Source organism: Hypomesus transpacificus, chromosome 9, assembly GCF_021917145.1.
Source record: "Hypomesus transpacificus isolate Combined female chromosome 9, fHypTra1, whole genome shotgun sequence".
Taxonomy (NCBI): Eukaryota; Metazoa; Chordata; class Actinopteri; order Osmeriformes; family Osmeridae; genus Hypomesus; species Hypomesus transpacificus.
The window spans coordinates 3,083,651-3,108,156 of record NC_061068.1 but is presented as its reverse complement, the minus strand read 5'-3'; the positions used below and the strand labels follow the sequence as shown (position 1 = coordinate 3,108,156).

The 24,506-nt window shown below is 52.7% G+C and overlaps 2 protein-coding genes across 3 annotated transcripts in view; one reads left to right on the top strand and one right to left on the bottom strand.

Moving 5' to 3' along the window:
* The window catches only part of anks1ab (ankyrin repeat and sterile alpha motif domain containing 1Ab), a 26,012-nt gene extending 7,303 nt beyond the window's left edge, over window positions 1-18,709 (top strand). Inside the window, exons 3-14 of the mRNA XM_047025019.1 lie at window positions 633-751; window positions 5,507-5,605; window positions 5,871-6,017; window positions 6,538-6,637; window positions 7,579-7,745; window positions 8,413-8,550; window positions 9,471-9,542; window positions 10,161-10,244; window positions 11,055-11,192; window positions 11,377-11,553; window positions 13,144-13,242; window positions 17,975-18,709. Of these exons, the coding sequence (XP_046880975.1) occupies window positions 633-751; window positions 5,507-5,605; window positions 5,871-6,017; window positions 6,538-6,637; window positions 7,579-7,745; window positions 8,413-8,550; window positions 9,471-9,542; window positions 10,161-10,244; window positions 11,055-11,192; window positions 11,377-11,553; window positions 13,144-13,242; window positions 17,975-18,013 (1,379 nt within the window). The 3' untranslated portion in view covers window positions 18,014-18,709. The remainder of the gene's footprint in view (window positions 1-632; window positions 752-5,506; window positions 5,606-5,870; window positions 6,018-6,537; window positions 6,638-7,578; window positions 7,746-8,412; window positions 8,551-9,470; window positions 9,543-10,160; window positions 10,245-11,054; window positions 11,193-11,376; window positions 11,554-13,143; window positions 13,243-17,974) is intronic.
* A 142-nt stretch (window positions 18,710-18,851) lies between these two features.
* LOC124471497 (T-complex protein 11-like protein 1) lies at window positions 18,852-24,455 on the bottom strand. 2 transcript variants are annotated; one of them, XM_047026003.1, is made up of 10 exons: window positions 24,082-24,455; window positions 23,835-23,924; window positions 23,331-23,463; window positions 22,980-23,100; window positions 22,502-22,722; window positions 22,142-22,278; window positions 20,771-21,027; window positions 20,468-20,649; window positions 19,817-20,010; window positions 18,852-19,529 (listed from the first exon to the last, which is right to left on the bottom strand). In XM_047026003.1, exons 2-10 carry the CDS (start codon window positions 23,917-23,919, stop codon window positions 19,297-19,299), a joined length of 1,563 nt encoding a protein of 520 aa, XP_046881959.1. In that variant the 5' UTR covers window positions 23,920-23,924; window positions 24,082-24,455; the 3' UTR covers window positions 18,852-19,296. The 2 variants fall into 2 exon arrangements, with proteins under 2 accessions (XP_046881959.1, XP_046881960.1); XM_047026004.1 differs by having other exon boundaries at window positions 20,837-21,027; window positions 24,082-24,454.
* Window positions 24,456-24,506: the final 51 nt, after the last annotated feature.

Sequence of the window (24,506 nt, the reverse complement as noted above, 5' to 3'; positions counted from 1 at the left end):
GAACTTAGAACCGGAGATCTTTGCGCTGGCAGTTCTGTTGTCTAGTGGAGCTTTGTGGCCGGAAGGTTTAGAATATTCTGCATTCTCAGATGACCCCCTTTTTGCACTTACTTATCTACCTACTGTCTACTTATTACCTATCTACTACCTAGCTAACTGTTTGGGGAGGCGGAGACGGGAGATTTCTTGCGTACCAGTTTGGTGGCAGATGCCAGATGGCCACCGTTTAATAAATATCAATTACTTCATCAAGAATCGGTATTTAAACGGGCTCCTCTCCTCCTGTAGCTCCCCTGTCACAGCGCCCACACCCGTCCAGTCACATCCAGAGACAGCCCACGCGTCCGTCCCGTCCTCACTCCCCTGGCCTCCCACCCCGTCCTCACATCTTCCCCAAGAAGGCTGGGCAGGGCCTCCAGTGGAGGTCTCTCCTCCCCCGGTGTCAGACTAGCCCGGCCCCCGCCCCCCTCGTGGGCCCCGGGGCCCCCCGGTCTGGACCCTGTCTCCCAGCCTGCTTCCCTGGTGCCTACGCTGCCCCAGGATGATGTGGCAATGCCACCTGTCGTCCTCTGAGTGCCGCTGCTACCGGCTGAACGGTTTCTCCCTGCTCAAGCGCTTCCCTGTGTCAGCAGAAGGGGGCGGCCGGGAGGCCCTGCTGGACCAGACGGTGGGAGAGTGGCTGGAGCGCGTGGGATTCCCGCAGTACGAGAGCAAGCTGCTGCTCAACGGCTTTGACGACCTGCGCTTCATGGTGAGTTACGGGCAGCACTCACAGCGCCCCTGTTGATGATGATTGTGTGTTGACTGTGACTCTCTCTCTCCACATCTCTCTCTACACCTCTTTCTCTCTCTTTTGCTTTACCTCTCCTCACTTGACCTTCTCTCTCTCTCTCCTGATATCGATTTCAATTATAAATGCTTTATTGGATGTTTAAATTAATCACAGTTGCCAAAGCAGTCCACAGACTCTCTCTCTGTCTCTACCCCTCTCTCTCTCTCTCTCTCTCTCTCTCTCTGTCTCTCTCTGTCTCTCTCTACCCCTATCTCTCACTCTCTCTCTACCCCTATCTCTCACTCTCTCTCTACCCCACCTCTCTCTCCCTTTCTCTCCCTCTTTCTCTTATATTTCCTCCCCTCTCCTCCCTTTTCCTGTCCCCTCCATAACTCTTTCTGACCCTTCCCCCCCACATGACCACATGCTGAATTATGTCCGCAGAGTGAACTGCGATAAAATATATTAGCTTGTCACCTAGACAACTAAAACCTATCAACGTATTTTTTCTGGATCCCCAATCGTCACTCATTTACAGTCATTCCATCCTGGTTCTCCTCCTCCTCACGGGAGAGCGGCAGATTTAAGTACTCACTGCACCATGCACCATGCACCACGCTCCATGCACAATGCACCATGCATCACGCTCCATACACCATACACCATGCTCCATGCTCCATGCACCACGCTCCATACACCATGCACCATGCTCCATACACCATGCTCCACGCTCCATGCACCACGCTCCATACACCATGCTCCATGCTCCATACACCATGCTCCATACACCATGCTCCATGCTCCATACCCCATGCTCCATACACCATGCTCCATACACCATGCTCCATGCTCCATACCCCATGCTCCATGCTCCATACACCATGCTCCATGCTCCTTGCTCCATGCACCACGCTCCATGCTCCATACACCATGCACCACGCACCAGACACCACGCTCCATGCTCCATGCACCATGCACCATGCAGGCTCTCACTACATTACATCAACAGCAACACAGATGTACTCTATTTCCATGATCAAATATAATATTTACATTTTGTAGCATGGTCAAATGGATCATGTATTATATGATTCAACACAGACAAGAGATGCATGATTGTATTGTCTGGGCAGTCTGAAAGGAATTACAAGGTAGAGAAGATCTATTCTTTTCTGAAAATCACGAACCCTTGTGATTGTGTCGGGTGAGCTTTAGGGAAGAGGTGGATGAAGGGATTCAGCTGCAATTTGGCAGGTATGTTTCAGAAAGAGAGGGGGACGTGCCAGCTTCACTGGAAGACATCACTGATACCCCCTTTCCACCAAAGTGAACCGGGAGCTAGTTGGGAACTGGTGCTAGAGCTGGTTCAATTAGCGAGCCTTCTAAGAACCGGTTTGCTTTTCCACGGGCTACATAGCCACCACAGAGCCACGTCATGATGTCACTGTATACGTCTCATCTTTCCCAGCAACGCTAGCGCCCTCAGCCCAGACTCTGCACTGATGCTAGCTAGGTTATTGAAAGTTCGGAGCAAATTTACAATATAGCCATTTCATCATTGAAATAAGTACATTTTCAGCAACCACACTGCCCATTTCACGTCACATTTTAATTCAGATGCTGGTTTACACGTTTAGTGTAGGTGGCCGTTTGGTTAAAATATGAATAGTTAAACTTATAGAAATGGCGGTAAAAGGATTCTGTTCGTCTTGTTGGTCACGGTAACCCCGCCCCAAGCGGTTCTTAATTCTAGACCAGCAATGTAACCACTTTCCCTGGTTCGCCAGTTCTTAGGTTGTCGTAAAAGAAAGAACTGGTTCGAGATTAAGCACTGGCTCCGAACCAGCACCCAAAATGCATTGATGGAAAAGGGGTCAAAGAAACCAGATCCAGCATTTGGCAGTGACTCTGCAAAACAACTATCTTGCTTCCCCCCTGAATTTAATACCCTTGTAATAGAGCCATGGAACATTAGTTAGCCGTGTTCCAGAACATTAAGAACCAGGGTTCCAGAAGATTTGTGACTTGTTTCTAAAAGAAGCACCTTCCATCTTCAATGGTTAGGTGGTACTATCAGGGTTAGTTGATACTAGTGTATAATGTTTTATAGTTTATTTAGTATATATTAAATGAAAAAAAAAAGTAAACGGATGAACTATTGATATAAAATGATTCCTGTCTCTTAACTGTGTTACTGCAACTTTTGCACGAGTGCTCACTGGATGATCGGTGTGGGACGTTGATTCTTGGAGAGAGCATAACATGTAGAGTCCCTTTGTCATTCACTGGACTCCATCCAGAGGAGAAATGTGTCTGCATTGGAGCTCTGCAGAGCTGGCATTTTCCTTCCTGTCACATGACTGATGTGTCTGGAGGCAGAGCTACGATAGGTAGATAACTGATGAGCGTGTCACAGGACAAATTAGCAGTGGATATTTACAAGGGCTTGGAGGCTGTCGCTAGGAAAGGTCACAGCAGCCTGCAAGATGAAACTACGTATTTTCCACAAGAACTTCCATTTCCCAGATCTAATTTCCTCATTATCTCTTGTTGTGTTGTCCTTGTGTGTATGTGTGTGTGTGTGTACAGTGCTTGTGTGTGTGTGTGTAGTGTGTGTGTGTGTGTACCTGGAGGGGGATTGAGCCCGGCTCTTGCCATCGACCATCAGACCAAAATGTCATTTTCATAGTGTGAAAACAACATTAAGTTTCACCCATCTCAGATAGGGATGCGTCATCAAACCATTTCTACTGCATGATCCTTTAACATGTTAAATGATTGTTAACACACACTCACATACACACTCACACAGGCGCACACACAGAGTGAATGTGTAAGAGTAGAAATACGTGGTGTGGTACATATTATTGTGGTTACAGGTGCCCCTGGTGTAGGGAACATGCCCCCCCCCCCACCTCATGTGCCCCCCCAGTGTGCTAGTGTGCCCTTTGTTTGCTGGCTCCTCTGCCCAGCGGTGGAGGAGTTATGAATAATGTACTGCCTGTCTGTCCTCATCTCCCTCTACACCACCGCTACCATCCGTCTGTGCTGCTGTCGGCCCCTGTCTCACGGTGTGTAGCCCCTGTCTCATGGTGTGCAGCTGCAGCCTGTTCCTGCTGCAGCTGTTTCTGCCTTCCTCTCATGACATGAACACCTCTTCCTCCTCGGTCACCATGTTTGTTGTCGTACGCTTCTGACAGCCTTGTCTTTATACTACTGAGGACAGCAACCAAATCCACACACCCTGAGATGTTTACACCAGACAGATCTTCTACCTTCTGTCATGTGAGGGAGTTCTCTCTTCTCACTCTGCTCTCAGCGTGAGCGTGAGCTTCCGACTCTCACAACGCAGCCTGTAAAACATCCGATTACCCCCCCAACTTCCCATGATTCTATTGAGGATGGTGTGTGCGTGTGTGTGTGTGTGCATACATATGTGTGTGTTTATTTCAGTTCCTTGATGACGTCCCTCGTTGTTTATCTGGGTGGTGATCAGTTTGTGATCTGGATCAGTACTCCGCTAGCTGCAGCCCTCCTGGAGGCAGAGCAGAGCAGCTCTGTGTTCCATGCTAGCTGCAGCCCTCCTGGAGGCAGAGCAGCTCTGTGTTCCATGCTAGCTGCAGTCCTCCTGGAGGCAGAGCAGCTCTGTGTTCCATGCTAGCTGCAGCCCTCCTGGAGGCAGAGCAGCTCTGTGTTCCATGCTAGCTGCAGCCCTCCTGGAGGCAGAGCAGCTCTGTGTTCCATGCTAGCTGCAGTCCTCCTGGAGGCAGAGCAGCTCTGTGTTCCATGCTAGCTGCAGCCCTCCTGGAGGCAGAGCAGAACAGCTCTGTGTTCCATGCTAGCTGCAGCCCTCCTGGAGGCAGAGCAGAGCAGCTCTGTGTTCCATGCTAGCTGCAGTCCTCCTGGAGGCAGAGCAGAGCAGCTCTGTGTTCCATGCTAGCTGCAGCCCTCCTGGAGGCAGAGCAGAGCAGCTCTGTGTTCCATGCTAGCTGCAGCCCTCCTGGAGGCAGAGCAGAGCAGCTCTGTGTTCCATGCTTGTCTGGAGCGAGGCCGTCTGCAGTGGCCCAACAGCAGAAACGCTTAGCTGCACATTTTCAAGGCTCTGCTTGTATGTTCCCCTCCACAGCCTGAGCAGGATGACGAGGCAGTGTGCACACACACACACACACACACACCAGGAGATCACAGTGTTGTGTCTCCAGCTTGGTGTCGGTGCAGGGAGATGTTGCGGACCTTGTGTTTGGGTCCAGTTAGCGGGCCCTCTCCTCCTCTCCTCTCTCCTGTCCTCAATCCTCGTCTCCTCTCCTCTCTCCTCTCCTCAATCCTCCTCTCCCCTCTCTCCGCTCTCCTCTCATCTCTCTCCTCTCTTCTCTACCATGTCTCAACACTGCAGGTCAGGATTGATCCTGCTGCTGCTCTGATTGGCTGAGTCTTGCTGCTGTTGCATTAGACGAGATTGATTATGTTTGGCATGCGCAATTTATTTGACTCCTACGTCCTTCCACTGTGCTATTCCAGAACAAAAAGTGTGTGTGTGTGTAAGAGAGATAGTGTTTGTGTGTGTGTATGTATGTGAGAGAGATAGATTGTGTGTGTGTGTTTTTTGTCTGTAGGGAATGTTGCAATGTAATGACATTCCACTCAATGATGTGTAAGACTATTGTGTGTGCGTGCGTGTGTGTGTGTGTGTGTGTGTGTGTGTGTGTGTGTGTGTGTGTGTGTGTGTGTGTGTAGGGCAGTAACGTAATGGAGGATATGGACCTCAGAGACATGGGAATCACTGATCCTGGACACAGGAAGAAGATCCTCCATGCAGCCCGAAACCTGCCGAAGGTACCTCTCCTCCTCCTCCTCCTCCTCCTCCAACCCCCCTCCTCCAACCCCTCCTCCTCCTCTTCTTCCTCATCCTCCTCCTCTAACCCCTCCTCTTCCTCTTCCTACTCCTCTAACCCATCCTCCTCCTCTAACCCCTTCTCCTCCTCCTCTAACCCCTCCTCCTTCCCTAACCCCTCCTCCTCTAACCCTTTCTCCTCCTCCTCTAACCCCTCCTCCTTCCCTAACCCTCCTCCTCTAACCCCTCCTCCCACTCTTCCTCCAGGTGAAGGCTCTGGGTTGTGATGGTAGCTCCTCTCTCTCCTCCTGGCTGGATGTTCTGGGCCTGCAGGAGTACCTGCCCAACTTCCTGTCCAGCGGCTACCGCACCCTGGACTGTGTAAAGAACCTCTGGGAGCTGGAGATTGTCAACGTGAGGACGTTCACTCTCCCACGAGAACCTAGACTACATGATAGACCAGCAACTACTCACCCCTCTCCTCCGCTCCTCTCCTCCTCTCCTCTCCTCTCCTCTCCTCCTCTACTCTCCTCCTCTGCTCTCCTCCTCTCCTCTCCTCCTCTTCTCTACTCTATTCCTCACTTCCTGTCTTGACCTCCTCATCTCCTCCTCAGCTTCTCACCAGTGTTTTGTGAGTGACAGATCCTGGGGGAGGAGCCAGGCCTGAGGAGCTTAAAGCTACACAGATTGGAGATTAATTATTGAGGAGAGTTCATTCTGTCTGCCTCCAGGTTGTTAGCCAACACTGGTGTGGGAATGTCAGTTTGTATGATTGTGTGTGTGTGTTTGTGTGTGTTTTGTACCCGTAACCACCTGTCCATATCAGTGTCAGTGCCGTTATACACACACACACACACAGGCGTCCCCAGCAGAGTGTGTGTCCAGTGTGGCAGGAGAAGACATGATGACCAGGACGCTGTGTCCTCCTCCGCAGGTCCTGAAGATCGTCCCTCTGGGACACAGGAAGAGGATCATCGCCTCGCTGGCAGAGCGGCCCTACGAGGAGGCGCCCACCAAGACCCAGCGCCTCTCCCCAGATCAGGGTGAGGGTCACGCCCCCTGACAGCACACAGCTCTGGGCCTGCACCAGGACAGCACACAGCTGTCACCAGGACAGCACACAGCTCTGGGCCTGCACCAGGACAGCATACAGCTGTCACCAGGACAGCACACAGCTCTGGGCCTGCACCAGGACAGCACACAGCTGTCACTGGGACAGCACACAGCTGTCACTATGACAGCACACAGCTGTCACTATGACATCACATAGCTGTCACTGGGACAGCACACAGCTGTCACTGGGACATCACACAGCTGTCACTATGACATCACACAGCTGTCACTATGACATCAAACAGCTGTCACTGGGACATCACACAGCTGTCACTATGACATCACACAGCTGTCACTGGGACATCACACAGCTGTCACTATGACATCACACAGCTGTCCCTGGGACATCACACAGCTATGTCACTGTGACATCACACAGCTATGTCACTATGACATCACACAGCTATGTCACTATGACAGGCCAAAGTGATGTCGTCCCGTGTGAAATAGTGTCCCCCCTCGCCGTTACCCTGTCAGGACCAGCCATGCTGCTGATGTTCTGTAACACAGGGTGTTGGGTAGTACTGTGGGGTGTAGAGGACTATCAAATGAACAAGCACCCATGCCCCTTCCCCCTCCCACGCGTCACTGCTCATGTCATTGTGCTCACGCAGGAAATGCTAGTGGGAATAGGATGTATGCTTGTGTGTCACCTAGACGACAGCCCCTGCTGTACAGCCTCCCATAGAGTCACACCCCTCAGAAACCCCTCTGGCCATGATAGCTCTCTAGCATTCATCTGATGAAGTTCAGCAGCAGATCAGAAGGCTGTTATAACAACCATGATATCTCTGGGCCATGTGTGTGTCCCTGTGTGTCTGTGTGTGTGTCCGTGTGTGTGTGTCCCTGTGTGTCCGTGTGTGTGTGCAGTTCCAGGACCTGCTGTCCCAGGGCCCGTCCCCCCTGTCCCAAGTGGACCCTCACACCAGCCGCTCCATGGACCTGCTGCTGCCGGGGGAGGGGGGGCGCAGGAGGGAGCAGGACTGCAGCACGTCGCTCAGATCGTACAGCGAGAGGCCCCGCTCCGTTGTCAGTATCTCTGCATGGCTCCTTCTATGATCTGTATATCTCTGTGTCTCTCTGTAACTCCCCCCTCTCTCCTCCCCCCTCTCTCCTCCCCACGCTCTCTCCTCTCTCCTCTCTCCTCCCCCCTCTCTCCTCCCCCCTCTCTCCTCCCCACGCTCTCTCCTCTCTCCTCTCTCCTCTCTCCTCTCCCTCTCTCCTCTCTCCTCTCTCCTCTCTCCTCCCCCCTCTCTCCTCCCCCCCTCTCTCCTCCCCACGCTCTCTCCTCTCTCCTCTCTCCTCCCCCCTCTCTCCTCCCCCCTCTCTCCTCCCCACGCTCTCTCCTCTCTCCTCTCTCCTCTCTCCTCTCTCCTCTCTCCTCTCTCCTCTCTCCTCCCCCCTCTCTCCTCCCCCCTCTCTCCTCCCCACGCTCTCTTCTCTCTCCTCTCTCCGCCCCCTCTCTCCTCTCCCCTCTCTTCGCCCCCCTCTCTCCTCCCCCCTTTCTCCTCTCCCCTCTCTCTCCTTCCCCATCCCCCCTCTCTCCCCTCTCCTCCCTTCTCTCTCCTCTCCACTCTCCTCTCCCCTCTCCCCCACTCTCTCCTCTCCCCTCTCTCCTCCCCTCTCTCTCCTCTCCTCCCCTCTCTCTCCTCCCCCCTCTCCCCTCCCCTCTCTCTCCTCCCCCTCTCCCCCGCAGGACCGTCAGAGTGAGCGTCACTGGGAGCCCCGCCCAGCCCTGAGGCCTCCCAGCCAGTCTGCGTCCTACACCACCGTGTCCGGCTGGCACCACCAGCCTGAGAAGCTCATCCTGGAGTCCTGCGGCTACGAGGCCAGCGTGGGTCACCCTGTCATCCTCACCCTGTCACACCCCTCACCCTGTCACACCCTCACCCTGTCATACCCTCACCCTGTCACATCCTCACCCTGTCACCCTCACCCTGTCACCCTCACCCTGTCGTCCTCACCCTGTCGTCCTCACCCTGTCACCCTCACCCTGTCACCCTCACCCTGTCATCCTCACCCTGTCATCCTCACCCTGTCATCCTCACCCTGTCACATCCTCACCCTGTCATCCTCACCCTGTCACATCCTCACCCTGTCACATCCTCACCCTGTCACATCCTCACCCTGTCACCCTCACCCTGTCATCCTCACCCTGTCACCCTCACCCTGTCATCCTCACCCTGTCATCCTCACCCTGTCATCCTCACCCTGTCATCCTCACCCTGTCATCCTCACCCTGTCACATCCTCATCCTATCATCCTCATCCTATCATCCTCACCCTGTCACACCCTCACCTTGGCACCCTCTCATCCTGTCACCCTCTCATCTGAACTCTCATCTGATCCCTCATCCTGTCACATCCTCACCCTGTCACCCTCACCCTGGCACCCTCTCATCCTGTCACCCTCTCATCTGAACCCTCATCCTGTCGCCCTCTCACACCTGTTCTCTCACCAACACACCTGAGTTAAAAGTCTCTTGACTTTGGGAACTTCACTGAGTTTATTTGAACTTGAACTTCACTGAATTAAACATTAACTGCTGTAATGGCACAAAGTTACACTTAGCTTATGTTTAGTGCATACATTTAAGAAATACTTTTGAGATCTGCAAGAGTTGGTTTTGTTTTGGGAAGGTGTTGGTGTTGTTGGTGTTGTTGTGGGAAGGCTTTGCATCTAAATGTGTTTCATGCATGACCACAGCTTGTCTCAAAGCAGGCACCTTATCCTGACCTGCTCCTCCTCCTGCAGTATCTGGGATCCATGATCATCAGGGATCTACGAGGGATCGAGTCCACTCAAGAAGCCTGTGCTAAGATCAGGGTAGATCCACAGTCCATGCATGAGAGACTGAATGAGTGTGAGTGAGTGAGTGAGTGAGTGAAGTTAATGGATAAAGATGCATTGATGGATGATGTGCAGTCAGAGTCTGGGTGTGGCAGATGAGTCCTCAGGACAGCAGCTGTGACTATCTGACTTCATCCCGACATCCCTTCCCCTTCCCCTTCCCCTCCACCTCCCCTCCCTTCCCCTCCACCTCCCCTCCCTTCCCCTTCCCCTCCACCTCCCCTCCCCTCCCTTCCCCTCCACCTCCACCTCCACCTCCACCCACCTCCCCTCCCTTCCCCTTCCCCTTCCACCTCCACCTCCCTTCCCTTCCCCTCCCCCTCCCTTCTCCTCCACCTCCCCTCCCTTCCCCTTCCCCTTCCACCTCCACCTCCCCTCCCTTCCACCTCCACCTCCCCTCCCCTTCCCCTTCCCCTTCCCCTCCACCTCCCCTCCCTTCCCCTTCCCCTCCACCTCCCCTCCCCTCCCCTCCCCTCCCCTCCCTTCCCTTCCCTTCCCCTCCACCTCCCCTCCACCTCCCCTCCCTTCCCCTCCACCTCCCCTCCCCTCCCTTCCCCTCCACCTCCCCTCCCCTTCTCACTTCTCTTTTCTCAGAAATCAAAGGACTCTAAGAAAGGCCCTGTGGTCATCCTGTCCATCACCTATAAAGGGGTTCGCTTTATCGATGCAGCCACCAAGGTAAGAGACTATTCAGATTCCATTTAGCCTCCCTCCAGCCTCTACCCAGCCTCGCTGTTTCCTCCGCTAGATGGAGGTGTGAGTCACCATACATGCCAGTTCTGACCTGCTGTTCCTCCAGACCACAGTACCTGACCTGCTGTTCCTCCAGACCACAGTACCTGACCTGCTGTTCCTCCAGACTACAGTACCTAACTTGCTGTTCCTCCAGACCACAGTACCTGACCTGCTGTTCCTCCAGACTACAGTACCTAACCTGCTGTTCCTCCAGACCACAGTACCTGACTTGCTGTTCCTCCAGACCACAGTACCTGACTTGCTGTTCCTCCAGACCACAGTACCTGACCTGTGTTCCTCCAGACCACAGTACCTGACCTGCTGTTCCTCCAGACCACAGTACCTGACCTGCTGTTCCTCCAGACCACAGTACCTGACCTGCTGTTCCTCCAGACCACAGTACCTGACCTGCTGTTCCTCCAGACTACAGTACCTGACCTGCTGTTCCTCCAGACCACAGTACCTGACCTGCTGTTCCTCCAGACCACAGTACCTGACTTGCTGTTCCTCCAGACCACAGTACCTGACCTGCTGTTCCTCCAGACCACAGTACCTGACCTGCTGTTCCTCCAGACCACAGTACCTGACTTGCTGTTCCTCCAGACCACAGTACCTGACTTCCTGTTCCTCCAGACTACAGGACCTGACCTGCTGTTCCTCCAGACCACAGTACCTGACCTCCTGTTCCTCCAGACCACAGTACCTGACCTGCTGTTCCTCCAGACCACAGTACCTAACTTGCTGTTCCTCCAGACCATAGTAGCCGAGCACGAGATCAGGAACATCTCGTGTGCAGCCCAGGACCCAGATGACCTCCACACGTTCGCCTACATCACTAAGGACCTGAAGAGTGGTCACCACTTCTGTCACGTGTTTAGCACAGTGGAAGTGGTGAGTCTGGACGCGCGAAACCATAGCAACAACTGATGTATATCCGTGTTCATCTCCCGATTGCCTCGTTACAGAACTTGATTAACTAGGAGGCTTTTCAGAGCAAGGCAGGACATCAGTGTTGATTAGTAAATAATCTTCATCTGGTTGGGACTTCCTGTTGACTCTGTGTCTTCCTTTCCAGACACAAACCTATGAGATCATCCTGACGCTGGGACAGGCATTTGAGGTGGCCTATCAGATCGCTCTGCAGGCCCGGGCCAGGCAGTATGTGCCCCCGGCCTCTTTGGTGTCAGAGGTCATTGAGACCAAAGCCAGCAGACCTGTCTCTCATAACTGGAGCAGCATGAGGAGAACTACAGTTAGTATCACCCAGCCAGCTGTGTGTGTGTGGTAATGTCTGAGAGTGTGTGTGTGTGTGTGTGCTTGTGTGGGTGTTTGCGTGCGTGCATAAACAGTGATCAGATGAGAACTGGGTGTTTTCAAAGTTTCACATACAGCAACAACCTTAGCGGGGTTGTCAAAGTGAGTCAGTTTTGTGCCAGCAGTACAGTACAATGTACTGGGGTGGAGAGTGGGGTACTGGGGTGGATGGGGTGGGGTACTGGGGTGGATGTACTGGAGGCAGAGAGCAGGGTGGAGGCAGAGAGCAGAGTGGAGGTGTGGAGGCAGAGGGCAGGGTGGAGGTGTGGAGGCAGAGGGCAGGGTGGAGGGAGAGGGCAGGGTGGAGGCAGAGAGCAGAGTGGAGGGAGAGAGCAGGGTGGAGGCAGAGAGCAGGGTGGAGGGAGAGGGCAGGGTGGAGGCAGAGGGCAGGGTGGAGGCAGAGAGCAGGGTGGAGGTGTGGAGGCAGAGAGCACGGTGGAGGGAGAGGGCAGGGTGGAGGCAGAGAGCAGGGTGGAGGCAGAGAGCAGGGTGGAGGTGTGGAGGCAGAGAGCAGGGTGGAGGGAGAGAGCAGGGTGGAGGTGTGGAGGCAGAGAGCAGGGTGGAGGCAGAGGGCAGGGTGGAGGCAGAGAGCAGGGTGGAGGTGTGGAGGCAGAGAGCAGGGTGGAGGGAGAGGGCAGGGTGGAGGTGTGGAGTCAGAGACCATGGTAGAGGTGTGTGTATTGATCAGTAGAGCCGATCCTGCAGGTTAGTCTCTACTGCTCCTCAGTATTGATCAGCGCTGTGTTAACTGTGTTCATATGTATGCAGGCCCAGAGCCCTTGCTCTGATCCGCCCCTCTGACTCAATATGACAAGGCCTGGGTGAAGCTGACCGTGAACATGTCAGGCCTCTGACTCAACACAGCTGAGCGTGTTTAAGCATGCACACCGGTCACCTTGGTTCATCATCTGTCCCATGTGAGGTCTGCAGAGACCAGAGGGCAGGATACTGGGACCAGGGGGGTCTTGAATAAAACAGTTTTTATTTCTAATCCTTTTTACTTTTTTCACCCACACAAGTACAGAAGTCTAAAACTGAATCTCTTGCGTTGTATGAATCCGTCGTTTTTTCATTATTGGTAAAACGTGTCTTGTTTTATTAATGCCGTATTTCTGGGTCGAATTCAGGAAGTCTCTCCTCCTTCGTAGCTAACATTCCCCTGGAGAACAGCCGCTCACTTTATCTCCACAACAACTACTGAAACCTAAATAAATCACATCCATTCAGATATATCTAGTTCATTCTTTATTAATAACGTATTCTCAATTGGCTTGTTCTCATCATTCCTTTTGCCGTGGTGAGTTTAAATACCAGTAAAATCTCTCAGCTCCTCTTTCTTCTTCTGCTGTTTTCCTTTGTAACGTTTCAGCAGTTCCTTCTTCTTCTGCTGTTTTCCTTTGTAACGTTTCAGCAGTTCCTTCTTCTTCTGCTGTTTTCCTTTGTAACATTTCAGCAGTTCCCTCTTCTTCTGCTGTTCCCCTGTGTAACGTGTCTGTGTTCTTGTCTTCTTGGTCCTCTTGTTTCCCAGGGTGCACCTGTGCTGGACTGTCGCTGCTGTTATTGTCACAGCTGTACCACGCACCGGCCCTCCTTCCTCCCCCTGACCTCTGTTAGCCCTGCAGTCCAGGTCTCCTCCCTCCTCTACTCCTCCCTCGCTCCATCCTCCCTCCTTCCTCCCCCTGACCTCTGTTAGCCCAGCAGTCCAGGTCTCCTCCCTCCTCTACTCCTCCCTCCCTCCATCCTCCCTCCTTCCTCACCCTGACCTCTGTTAGCCCTGCAGTCCAGGTCTCCTCCCTCCTCTACTCCTCCCTCCATCCTCCCTCCTTCCTCACCCTGACCTCTGTTAGCCCTGCAGTCCAGGTCTCCTCCCTCCTCTACTCCTCCCTCCCTCCATCCTCCCTCCTTCCTCACCCTGACCTCTGTTAGCCCTGCAGTCCAGGTCTCCTCCCTCCTCTACTCTTCCCTCCCTCCATCCTCCCTCCTTCCTCACCCTGACCTCTGTTAGCCCTGCAGTCCAGGTCTCCTCCCTCCTCTACTCCTCCCTCCCTCCATCCTCCCTCCTTCCTCACCCTGAGCTATGTTAGCCCTGCAGTCCAGGTCTCCTCCCTCCCTCCATCCTCCCTCCATCATCTCCACATCAGCCCTCCATCACCCCTCCATCATCTCCACATCACCCCTCATCCTCCCTCCATCATCTCCACATCACCCTCCATCCTCCCTCCATCATCTCCACATCGCCTTCCATCCTCCCTCCATAATCTCCTCCCTCTGTCCTCTCTCTCATGATTGGTTGCGATGCTCTTCATGCAGAGCACTCCATTTTCCTTTGCATCTTCTTTTAACGCAGACGTGTCGAAATGAGATGGATGATGTCAGCTGTGCTGCTTCGTATCACACTCTGCTCTCTCATCATTCCATTAAAGCTTGTTCTCTTTTTTATTTTAAGAAAAGATCACTTATCTTTCTGGCTTGTGAGTGAAGTGCTGTGTAGTCTAAATGCTTAGTGGGGAGACGGTCATCAACATTTATGTTTTAAGTGGTTTGTTGAGTTCTTACCAAGAGGTGGCGTTGGTCAGATGTTTTCGACTCCAGAGATTATGGAATGATTTTGTTTCTACGACCAGGAAGGAGGTCTGGAATCACCCAGAGAGCTTCCTGGTCGAGCAGGATGTGCTGGGTGATACATGACAGCCCTGTTGTAAACCCACCCTGATAAGAACGATTACAATATGGAGACCATGGCTGTGTGTACCTGGGTAGTTATCCCAGCAGGTTGGCTAACTGAAGCACGTGTCTGTGTGTGTGTGGAAGCGTGTGTGAGTGTGTGTGTTTAAACATGTGTGTGATGGTTGTGTTCCCCTGAGTCCCTGCTGAGAGAGAGAGAGGAGAGAGAGATAGGGACGGTGTTATCTGGGTTAGCTGGGCTTAGAGCGTCTGCATATGTGTGTGTCTGTGTGTGCGTCTCTGTATGTGTGTGTCTGTGTGTGTGGGTGCGTCTCTGTATGTGTGTGTTTCTGCAGTCAGGTGTATGAACGCTGGACTCTCCTCTCCAGGCGTCTCACACCCTCTCTCCCTCCACCCTCCTCCCCCCCTCCCCTTCCCTTCCCTCTCCCCTCATCTCTCCCTTCCCCTCTCCCCCTCCACCCTCCCCTCTCCCCCTCCTCTCTCCCTCCCCCCCTCTCCCCCTCCCCTCCCCTCCCTCACATCCCCTCCCCTCTCCCTCCCCTCTCCCCTCTCCCCCTCCTCTCTCCCTCCCCCCTCTCCCCCTCCCCTCCCTCACATCCCCTCCCCTACCTCACATCTCCTCCCCTCTCCCTCCCCTCCCCTCCCCTCCCTCACATCCCCTCTCCCCCCCTCCCCCTGGCAGATTGGTCCTCTGGAGGAGGATCCAGACAGGCTGTCCCTAGGCAGCACCGCCTGGCTCTTCAACCCCAGAGACCCCAGCAGGCGTCCAGCCAGCACCAAGTACGAGACCACCATATTCTGAGGCCCACCCACCACGGCTGCCCCCTCCCCAGCCCACCCACCACGGCTGCCCCCTCCCCAGCCCACCCCACCCTAGCCTGACCCAGTACCAGAACGTAGCCCCGTCACAACCTCCTAGACCCTAGTCCCTCTCTCCTTCTCTCTCTCTCTCACACAAGCCCTGTGCCTTCTCACTGTGACAGACCCTCAGGGCTGCCCCCCCGGCCCCCTCCCTCAGGGCTGCCCCCCCCCCCCCCCCCTCCCTCAGGGCTGCCCCCCCCCCGCCCCCCTCCCTCAGGGCTGCCCCCCCCCCCCCCCCGGCCCCCTCCCTCAGGGCTGCCCCCCCCCCCCGGCCCCCTCCCTCAGGGCTGCCCCCCTCCCCCGGCCCCCTCCCTCAGGGCTGGCCCCCTTCCTCAGGGCCCCCCCCAGTGCCCTCCACATCCCCTACCCTCCCAGTCCTAAGCCCCTCCTCCTGTTGCAGCCTATCATGGACCTTCTGGATGCATCTGGACTGAACTGCTGACTGACGATAGGTCGACCTGCTCTCTCAACCAAACTTCCTCCTCCTCCTTTTCCCCACAACTACCTGCATCTGCATCCAACCATCCGATGACATATTTAGTGAAGACAAGTAGCCTTATTCTGTTTTTTAGTAATAGTGAATGACAGTTTCATGTTTATTTATACGGAAATGTCCTTACTCTTAAGGCCCTGAACCATCCAATGCACAAGGGACTAGTTTTCTGGGGAATCTATCACAGATTATTTTGTCTCAATGCAGAATGGAGGATCTAATGTCAGGTTGGGCATGTCTCAGTGGTAGTACTGTGGTAGTAGTTTAACTACAGACCATAGTATTGCTTAGGATAAAAAAGAATCTACTAAACAATTGCATTATTATTATTATTATAATTATTATAAATGCCCAAGCAAACCCATGTCTGCCCTCTGCTGCCACCTATCTATTATGTCTGTTTATTCCTTTGTTTACCTTTGCTTTTATTTGTTTTCGTTTAGTTTGTTTGTTAAACAAACCCCTCAGGCAAGTTTCTTTTCCCATCTGTAGCTTGTCCTGTCTTACCAGGAATCTACCACTGTGAGGCGCTGTGGGGAGAAGCCGCTCCCAGTCTGGCCTTATGTAGCAGGAAGCCAGACGGACTGAGATATGACAGACAAACAACGAAGCTCGGCAAAACAAACTCTTTTTCTAAGCATTTCTGATCCTTCTGTAACAGGCTTCCTGAATATCCTCCTCTCTGGACTAAGAACTGAACCACGTCCCTGCACACACTCACTCGCACACACACACGCACACTCATGACAGCTTGTCTGTGATCCAGCCTTACTTCAATCCATCCATCTTTGAATCTGTAGGCCTCCCCTACCATCTCCCTGTTTCCTGAACTGCACGAACTCACTTCCTGCTGGCTGGCCGCCATTTTGAACCTGTGATGTCATGATGCACACTACAGCTGGGAGCTGGGAATGAACCAGTACAACTCCTGCTGGCCCTGCCCTGCAACTGGACAGGGTGTGTGTGTGTGTGTGTGTGTACGTGCGTGCATGTGCGTGCATGTGTGTGTGTGTGTGTGTACTGTAGCTACTGAGGGAATGAACAGAGACAGTTCCATAGAACAGCACTGTGTCAGAACTGTTTCTTCATTTGCCCTTATTTTGATACCAGAATAGAACATTTTTATGTTTAGGCCTACTAGTATGTGGTGTTCAGTCAGACCGTGAAATACTGAAATATCTTCAGAGAGGAACCCCAAGGATACTGTTTTCAAATCAAATTTGGTAAATAATGTTTTTAAAACAACTGTGATTGCTGATTGCATTGATGATAGCATTAAACAGTCAATCAAAGCAAGCATGGAGCATACTCATCTAGGCGTATTGTGTGACACGATTCTCAACATCCCGAATGACACGGATCCATTTGATGCTACTGTCTTCATCTGAGCAAGTGTTTTGGCTCTCCTTCAGTTAGCGTCGAATTTTTCACGGGATGTACGTTCACGTCGCATCCAATTTCCCCTGACGTGGTGATCGCGGCTGCTCCCAGCCTGAACACAGTCATTCCGTTTAGAAGCACACAGGTCTGTGAATTACAGACGTGTTAGAGAAACATTTGAAGGTGTGAACAAGCGATTATTGTGTAGGCTATATCTCACGGTGCCCCACGGGGTCTCTCAGCTGTGGTCTCTCCCTGTCTGTCTGCCACACATGTCTGTCTGCTCTGTGTGCTGTACTGTCCAAAGTCTGTTTGCACTGGGTGCAGTTAGTCCCATCTCTCCTCTCCGTTCGTCTGTTTGTGCCGCTAATGGCTGTTCAACTCTTCTCACCCCCGCGTATCTATCAGGGGCCTCACTGGGGAATGTCTGAACGCTGGCGCATTCTGGGGCTTCTGTCCTGTAGCATAGCTGTGTAACTGGCACTATTGTCACGACTGTTGTCTTCTGTTGTAGCGACTCTTCTGACGCATGCTGCGCTCGTGTTCTGCACCCATGACCGCACGCGCACAGCTGAGGTGCCTGTTGTTGTGGTGGAATCTGGACCACTTTGGGTTTCCATGGTTCTTTTTTTTTTTTTTTTTTTTTTTTTACCGTCCTGTTTAGTTTTCATTTTTTGTCGAGCAAAACACGGCACCTCATCTCACCTCCATTCTATCCACCATGATCATTAGGCCAACCTGTCGCGCTGTGTGTTTATGTTCATCCATGTTGAAAGTAACGTAGCGACACATTTAACCCGCTCCAGTAAGCGTGCTGGATGTGGATGGATAAGCCTTACATTTTTAAACAACTGAGGCTATTTAAAGTGAACACAGTTTTGGTGGCATGTCATAGCTGTGCATGTTTCGGTCTTTTAACATCAGTGTCTCTCTTGTGTAGCTCGCTCCAACGTTCAAGTTCCCGGACACCCGTCTGTGAGTGGAATGGGGGAGCGACCGTTGAGAATGTGTGCGTGCGTGTTAAAAGCAAAAGAGTGGAGGATGAAGAGATTCACGCTGTTAGGCTTCACAGCCCTGAGTGGCGAGGAAACTGGTCCAGCAGCGGTATCTGAAGAGGCTCACTTCCCAGGGATCTGTCTGTCACCTGTCAGTCACTCCACCTCTCTTGTCAGGTGAAAAGTCATCGTAGAAGGTCGGGCTGGTTTTGGCGGAACCAGCCTCGTCCATGTGCTGTAGGTACTGTAAACCAGGGGCGTAGGATTCATTATAAACACTTTGAAAATTGAAAGATTCCCCCCCCCCCCCCCCCGCACACACACACATTGGCAGAAATCCCGAGGGAGACGGGGGACACAACCCCCCAATCCTAGTCAAAATACCCCCCCACACACACACATTTATATTAAGAACATTTTATCTAACGGCCGCGTTAAAAAAGCTGTCTCACCAACATTTGAAAACAAACCTACGCACCTGCTGTAGATCACGCGAGCCGCTGCTGATCCTCTCCGGAGATAAGCTCTGTAGCAGATGACCGGCGGACGATCCGTAGGAAGGTTCATGAGCTGTGTTAGAACGTGTTGAACTACTGTACCAGCATACAACGCTTTGCCCATGACTGTGGACAGAGCATGGTTACTCAATGATAATGTAATACTGTTTCAAATTTCAAAGCAATATATATATGAAATTAAATAATACTATGAAAAACTAATTGACTTATTTCTTATGTTTACTGCTATATCGGAGTTTCTAATGATATAATTTACATTTGTCATCAGAATGTTTACCCCAACAGAAGACACACAGTAGGCTAATTCCAGTTCAGAAAGATTACTGTCATTTTATTTGAAAGAAAAGGACTTGCTATCTTTGGTTAATGCTGTTGTCTACTAGTTAACACACATGAACTTGTAAACTATTTAATCCCAAACTGCAGATCAAAAGGAAAATAACCAAAACCTTCCAACAGTAAGAATAAACACCTCACTACATTTCTGGAACATTGTTAAATATATGTAACAGTTGACCATTTCTGACGGAAACTATAGAAATATGATTTTACACGCAAAACCACCAAAGCATATTCCAGTTATGACACAACAATGCAAAAAAAAGAAACTACTTTTTTTTCTTCATTTTTTACAAAACACATATTTACATGATCCTACAGTTGAACAATATACAACACACTGTCTCTGTCTCCTGAGTGATCCAGCAGCTTATTAGCGAGGTGGAGCTCCAGGCTGGGGGGGGGGGGGTCTAGCGGGAGTCTTCCCCCATCTCAGCCTCTCTCTCTGGGAACAGGACCTTCCTGAGGATGGGGGCGTAGAAGGGCCCGAACACAGAGCGGTTGAAGTGGAGGATTCTCCAGAAGGAGGAGGCCAGCGAGGTGAGCTCAGCCCCCACCAGGCGCAGGGCTGGGGGCGGGGCCGGGGCCCCCTGCTGGGAACCGGCCTCCAGCGTAGCCTGCAGGTAGCCCCATACTCTCTCCCCTGGGACGGGGGGGAGGGAAGGAGGGAGACAGGGGGGAAGAGAGGGAGAGAAGGATGGAAGGATGAGGGGAGTGGTGGGGGTGGTAGGATAGAAAGAGTGAGGGATGGAAAGGGAGAGAACGATGAACAGACGAGGGGAGAGAGAGAGAGAGGTGGGAGTGGAGTGAGGGGATGGGGAGATGGAAGAGAAAGATGAAGGGAGAGGGGGAGGGAGGGATGCTATATGACTATCAATAGTGGTGTTTATATAACAATCCACCCCCCCCCACACACACACACACACTCACCTATGAGCTTGCGGACAGGGTTGTCAGCCTTCCCCAGATCTGAGATCTGTCTCTTCAGCAGCTCCAGTCCGTCTCTGTCCAGCAGCGGCCCCTCCTGGACGCTCCCCTCCTGGACGCTCCCCTCCTGGACGCTCCGCACCTGCACCAGCACCTGCTCCGCGAGGCCCTGCAGCGCCCCCTGCAGGTCGCAGCTCCTGGAAGCAGCACAGAAACAGTGACACGCTGCCCCTCCCTCAGGGCGGAGTGGACCACAACTTCCACCCCAGCAGGATGAGTGTGAAAAGGGTCTCCCACAGCAACGGCTGCTTGGCTATGCTCCCTTTTCATTGGTCGTCCTCCTAGCTTACGGGACGGGGAACGAAATCCATGGAAACCTGATCCGCTAGTCTTTTTTTGGAACGTGTGTCTTTCAGCTTTGAAAATAATAATAATTATTATTTTCCTTAATCCGTGTCTGGTGTCAGAGCCAAGACTTCCAACGGCTCTGTGTGGACAAGGAGGACTGGAGAACAGCAACTAACACAATCCCTGGAAGAGCCGCAATCTAAAATTCCATCACTGCTGACCTTTCAGAGAAGGTGAACTGCTACTTATTCTTAGTGTTTTATCTTCTCCCAGTGACAGCCAAGGTACTAACTCATCTCTTCTTACCTGCTGTGACTGCCCTCCAACAGGGCAGTGATGGTCTTCTTCAGTTTACCTACAAACCCATGCTGCGAGGAAACAGTGCCCCCACAATGAGTGGTGGTCAACAGAAGTACTGCAGCCTCCAGAACCAGCAGATTCAGACTCCGACCCAGAGAATCCAGACGGACCCGATCCATCACAACCGTCTGAGAGAGGGAGAGAGGGAAAGACAGTGGGACAGTGAGAGTAAACTAAAATAAGCTAATCTAGCAATTACATTCACAGGCACTATCAAATACAAACAGTATCTAACTGTGTACACCTGATCTCAGAACTTTGCATCATCTCCATCTCTAGCCCTAGGTGGAGGCCTAGGGGCAGAGGCCTCTCTACCTCGGGGTAGTTGTGGTCTTGTGGGTCCCAGCGGAGCAGGTTCAGGCAGGCTCTGTTGAGGACGGCCGTGGGGCTGACTGAACCAGGAGCACCATCAGGGGGGGGGGGGACCCCCTCCGGTCCTGATGAGGGCTTAGATACGAACTCTTGGGCAGCCCCTCGGAGCCATGCAGTGGTGCGGTCCAGAGAGGCTGGGGGATGAAGAGGAGAGAACTGAGGTTTCAGAACTGTGGCTTTATGTGCTAATAAAGTTCTGAAGTCCTATCAATGATCCTGCCTTGGGTTTGAGAACCAAGAGAGTTTGACATTTCTTTGAAAAACAGGTTTAGAGAGAAAAACTCTTTACATCTGGAGACGCAGACCCTCACCTGGGGAGACCCTTACCTGGAGAGACCCTCACCTCAGAGAGACCCTCACCTGGGGAGACCATCACCTGGAGAGACCCTCACCTGGGGAGACCCTCACCTGGGGAGACCCTCACCTCAGAGAGACCCTCACCTGGGGAGTCCCTCACCTGGGGAGACCCTCACCTCAGAGAGACCCTCACCTGGGGAGACCCTCACCTGGAGAGACCCTCACCTGGGGAGACCCTCACCTCAGAGAGACCCTCACCTGGGGAGTCCCTCACCTGGGGAGACCCTCACCTCAGAGAGACCCTCACCTGGGGAGACCCTCACCTGGGGAGACCCTCACCTCAGAGAGACCCTCACCTGGAGAGACCCTCACCAGGAAACACCCTCACCTGGGGAGACCCTCACCTGGGGAGACCCTCACCTCAGAGAGACCCTCACCTGGAGAGACCTCACCAGGAAACACCCTCACCTGGAGAGACCCTCGCCTGGAGAGACCCTCACCTCAGAGAGACCCTCACCTGGAGAGACCCTCACCAGGAAACACCCTCACCTGGGGAGACCCTCACCTGGGGAGACCCTCACCTCAGAGAGACCCTCACCTGGGGAGACCCTCACCTGGAGAGACCCTCACCTGGGGAGACCCTCACCTGGAGAGACCCTCACCTGGAGAGACCCTCACCTGGGGAGACCCTCACCTGGAGAGACCCTCACCTGGAGAGATCCTCGCCTGGAGAGACCCTCGCCTGGAGAGACCCTCACCTGGAGAGATCCTCGCCTGGAGAGACCCTCACCTGGAGAGATCCTCACCTGGAGAGACCCTCACCTCAGAGAGACCCTCACCTGGAGAGACCCTCACGTGGGGAGACCCTCACCTGGAGAGGCCCTCACCTGGAGAGACCCTCACCTGGGGAATCCCTCACCTGGAGAGACCCTCACCTGGCTGGTTCCTCACCTGGCTCCTTGTCCAGGATCTGCTGGAACTTGGTCCGCTCGTACTGGACAGCCTGCTGGAGCAGGTGTGGCCTCAGGTTCTGGACGGTGAAGTTCACCATGTCGGTCTTCATCAGTCCCAGCACCCGCAGGATGTCCCTGCAGCAGCACACCACAGCCTTTCACATTCAACATTAAAGGATCCTGTGCCATCAGTGTTGGAACAATAATCTATTCATTTAGCAGACCCTTTTATCCGAAACAACAGTGTAGCACGCTACACCCTCTTGATCGTTCAAATGCTCTAACCACTGAGCTCCACCCTCCCTTACCCACCATCCACCTCAGGGACCCCCTGCTGCCCCTGTCCCCTGCCCCTTACCTGAGGATGTCCACTGGGTCTGAGAGGCCTTGCAGGGCCCGGATGTCTGGGTCCCGTACGGGGGCACAAAGGGAGCCCATGGTGCTGGTGACGTAGGCGGCCAGGCGGGGCAGGTCCAGGGCCCCGTGGTGTGCCTGCTGCTGGATCAGAGGCAGGTCGAGAACCTCATCCAGCTGGGCGCGCAGCCTGGCATGGCCAGGCAGGAGTAGGGAGAGAAGGGTCTGAACACACACACACGGACACACACACACACACAGAGACACACAGACACACACACACACACAGAGACACACACACACACACACACACACAGAGACACACACACACACAGAGACACACACACACACACACAGAGACACACACACACACACACACACAGACACACACAGACACACAGAGACACACACACACACACATCCAGTCAGTTATCATTTTAAAAAGTCCCACATTTGAAAACAAACCTCCGGCTTGGACTCACAGCCTTGACCTCCTGCAGCAAGGTGACAGCATGGCTGTAGTTTGGAGGGCAGCTGGACAGCTGCTCCTGGAGAACGTCCCAGAAGGCTCGGTGAACCACCTCCGTCACCCTCCCCTCCAGACTGAGGACCGTTTCAACCACAAGTATTTATGAGGGCAACTGCTATGCGTTCTTAAGGGATTTTAATTCAATTCACGTCAAATATACTGACGTTTCTATTGCTGATAATTACAAATGATCCCAACTATGATGTGGTTGATGGGTGGAGGGCTGTGAGACACCCCTACCTGTCTTTGGGAGGGCTGTGAGACACCCCTACCTGTCTTTGGGAGGGCTGTGAGACACCCCTACCTGTCTTTGGGTGGGCTGGTCTGTCTAAAGCAGAAGTCTTGGTTCATCACAATCTCGTGGGCCAGGCTGAGGTTGGAGACACAGCCCTCCAGCTCCGCCCGCTCTGGTAAGGGGGTCCCCTTAGTGGGACTGCCTGGGGAGGAGCAGGGGAGAGGACGAGGGAGAGAGGAGAGAGATGGGGGGGAGAGGAGGGGTAGGAATAGAGATGGGGAGAGAGGGAGAGAGGGGGTGAGGAAGAGAGGGAGAGATGGGGGGAGAGGAGGAGAGGGGGGGGGAGGAAGAGAGGGAGAGGAGGAGAGGGGGGTAAAGAGTGAAAGGGAGGAGAGGCACGTTCAAGGATTGATTGACTGTAACAGTTTAAACAGTTGTCTCTTTAGATGTAAATATAAAGAAACATATAGTTTTATGTTTTTTCATTTTCTTTCTGTTCATCTGGACTGCTGTAAAACCGTAAATTCACTTTGGGATTAATCCAGTACCCATAATAAGTGGTGTGTATCCTACCTGTGGGAGAGTCCAGTTTCTGAAGACAAGGTATGTCGATCGGTGTCTCTCCATTCGCTTCTTTTACCTCGTTTACATTCGGCATTGTAACTGCATTCATTAGAAGAGTTAGTTACTGTAGGTGTACGGAATTGACAACGTTCTAACATTTAAATACAATGGGGTCATTATCAGACCACTTATTTGTAAACTTTTCGGTCATCTTAAAGTAACTCATAAAAAAAGAGGAAAAATAAAGTTTGCTTACCCACACGTTGGTGATGTTCAGTTAAATAAAGTATGTGAGTGTTTGGCTTGGCAAGCTGGTGTTTGGCAAAAATTTCGCTTGCATTCAATGTTGGTAGGGTATTGAAGAATCGTTATGTCCGGGTTTCGCAGCGCTGTCAGATTCAAACCAGGAGCGAACCATTTCACAAAGAAGAGGCATACATTATTCGAAAATCGGCATTACACCGAACCGAAGTCAAACGTGCCACTTCCAAGAAGGATTACGTTCACTAATATTCCACGGCAAACAATAATCCATTGTTGGTGTAATTTGTATTTTAATTAACTACAGTATTTTTTCTGGTACGTTGAGTGGGGGATTGGATTCTTCCAAACTCAAACAAAAACAGAGGGCGTTCTTCTGACACATTCCACCGGGTTCCGCCCCCAAGACATTGCAACATG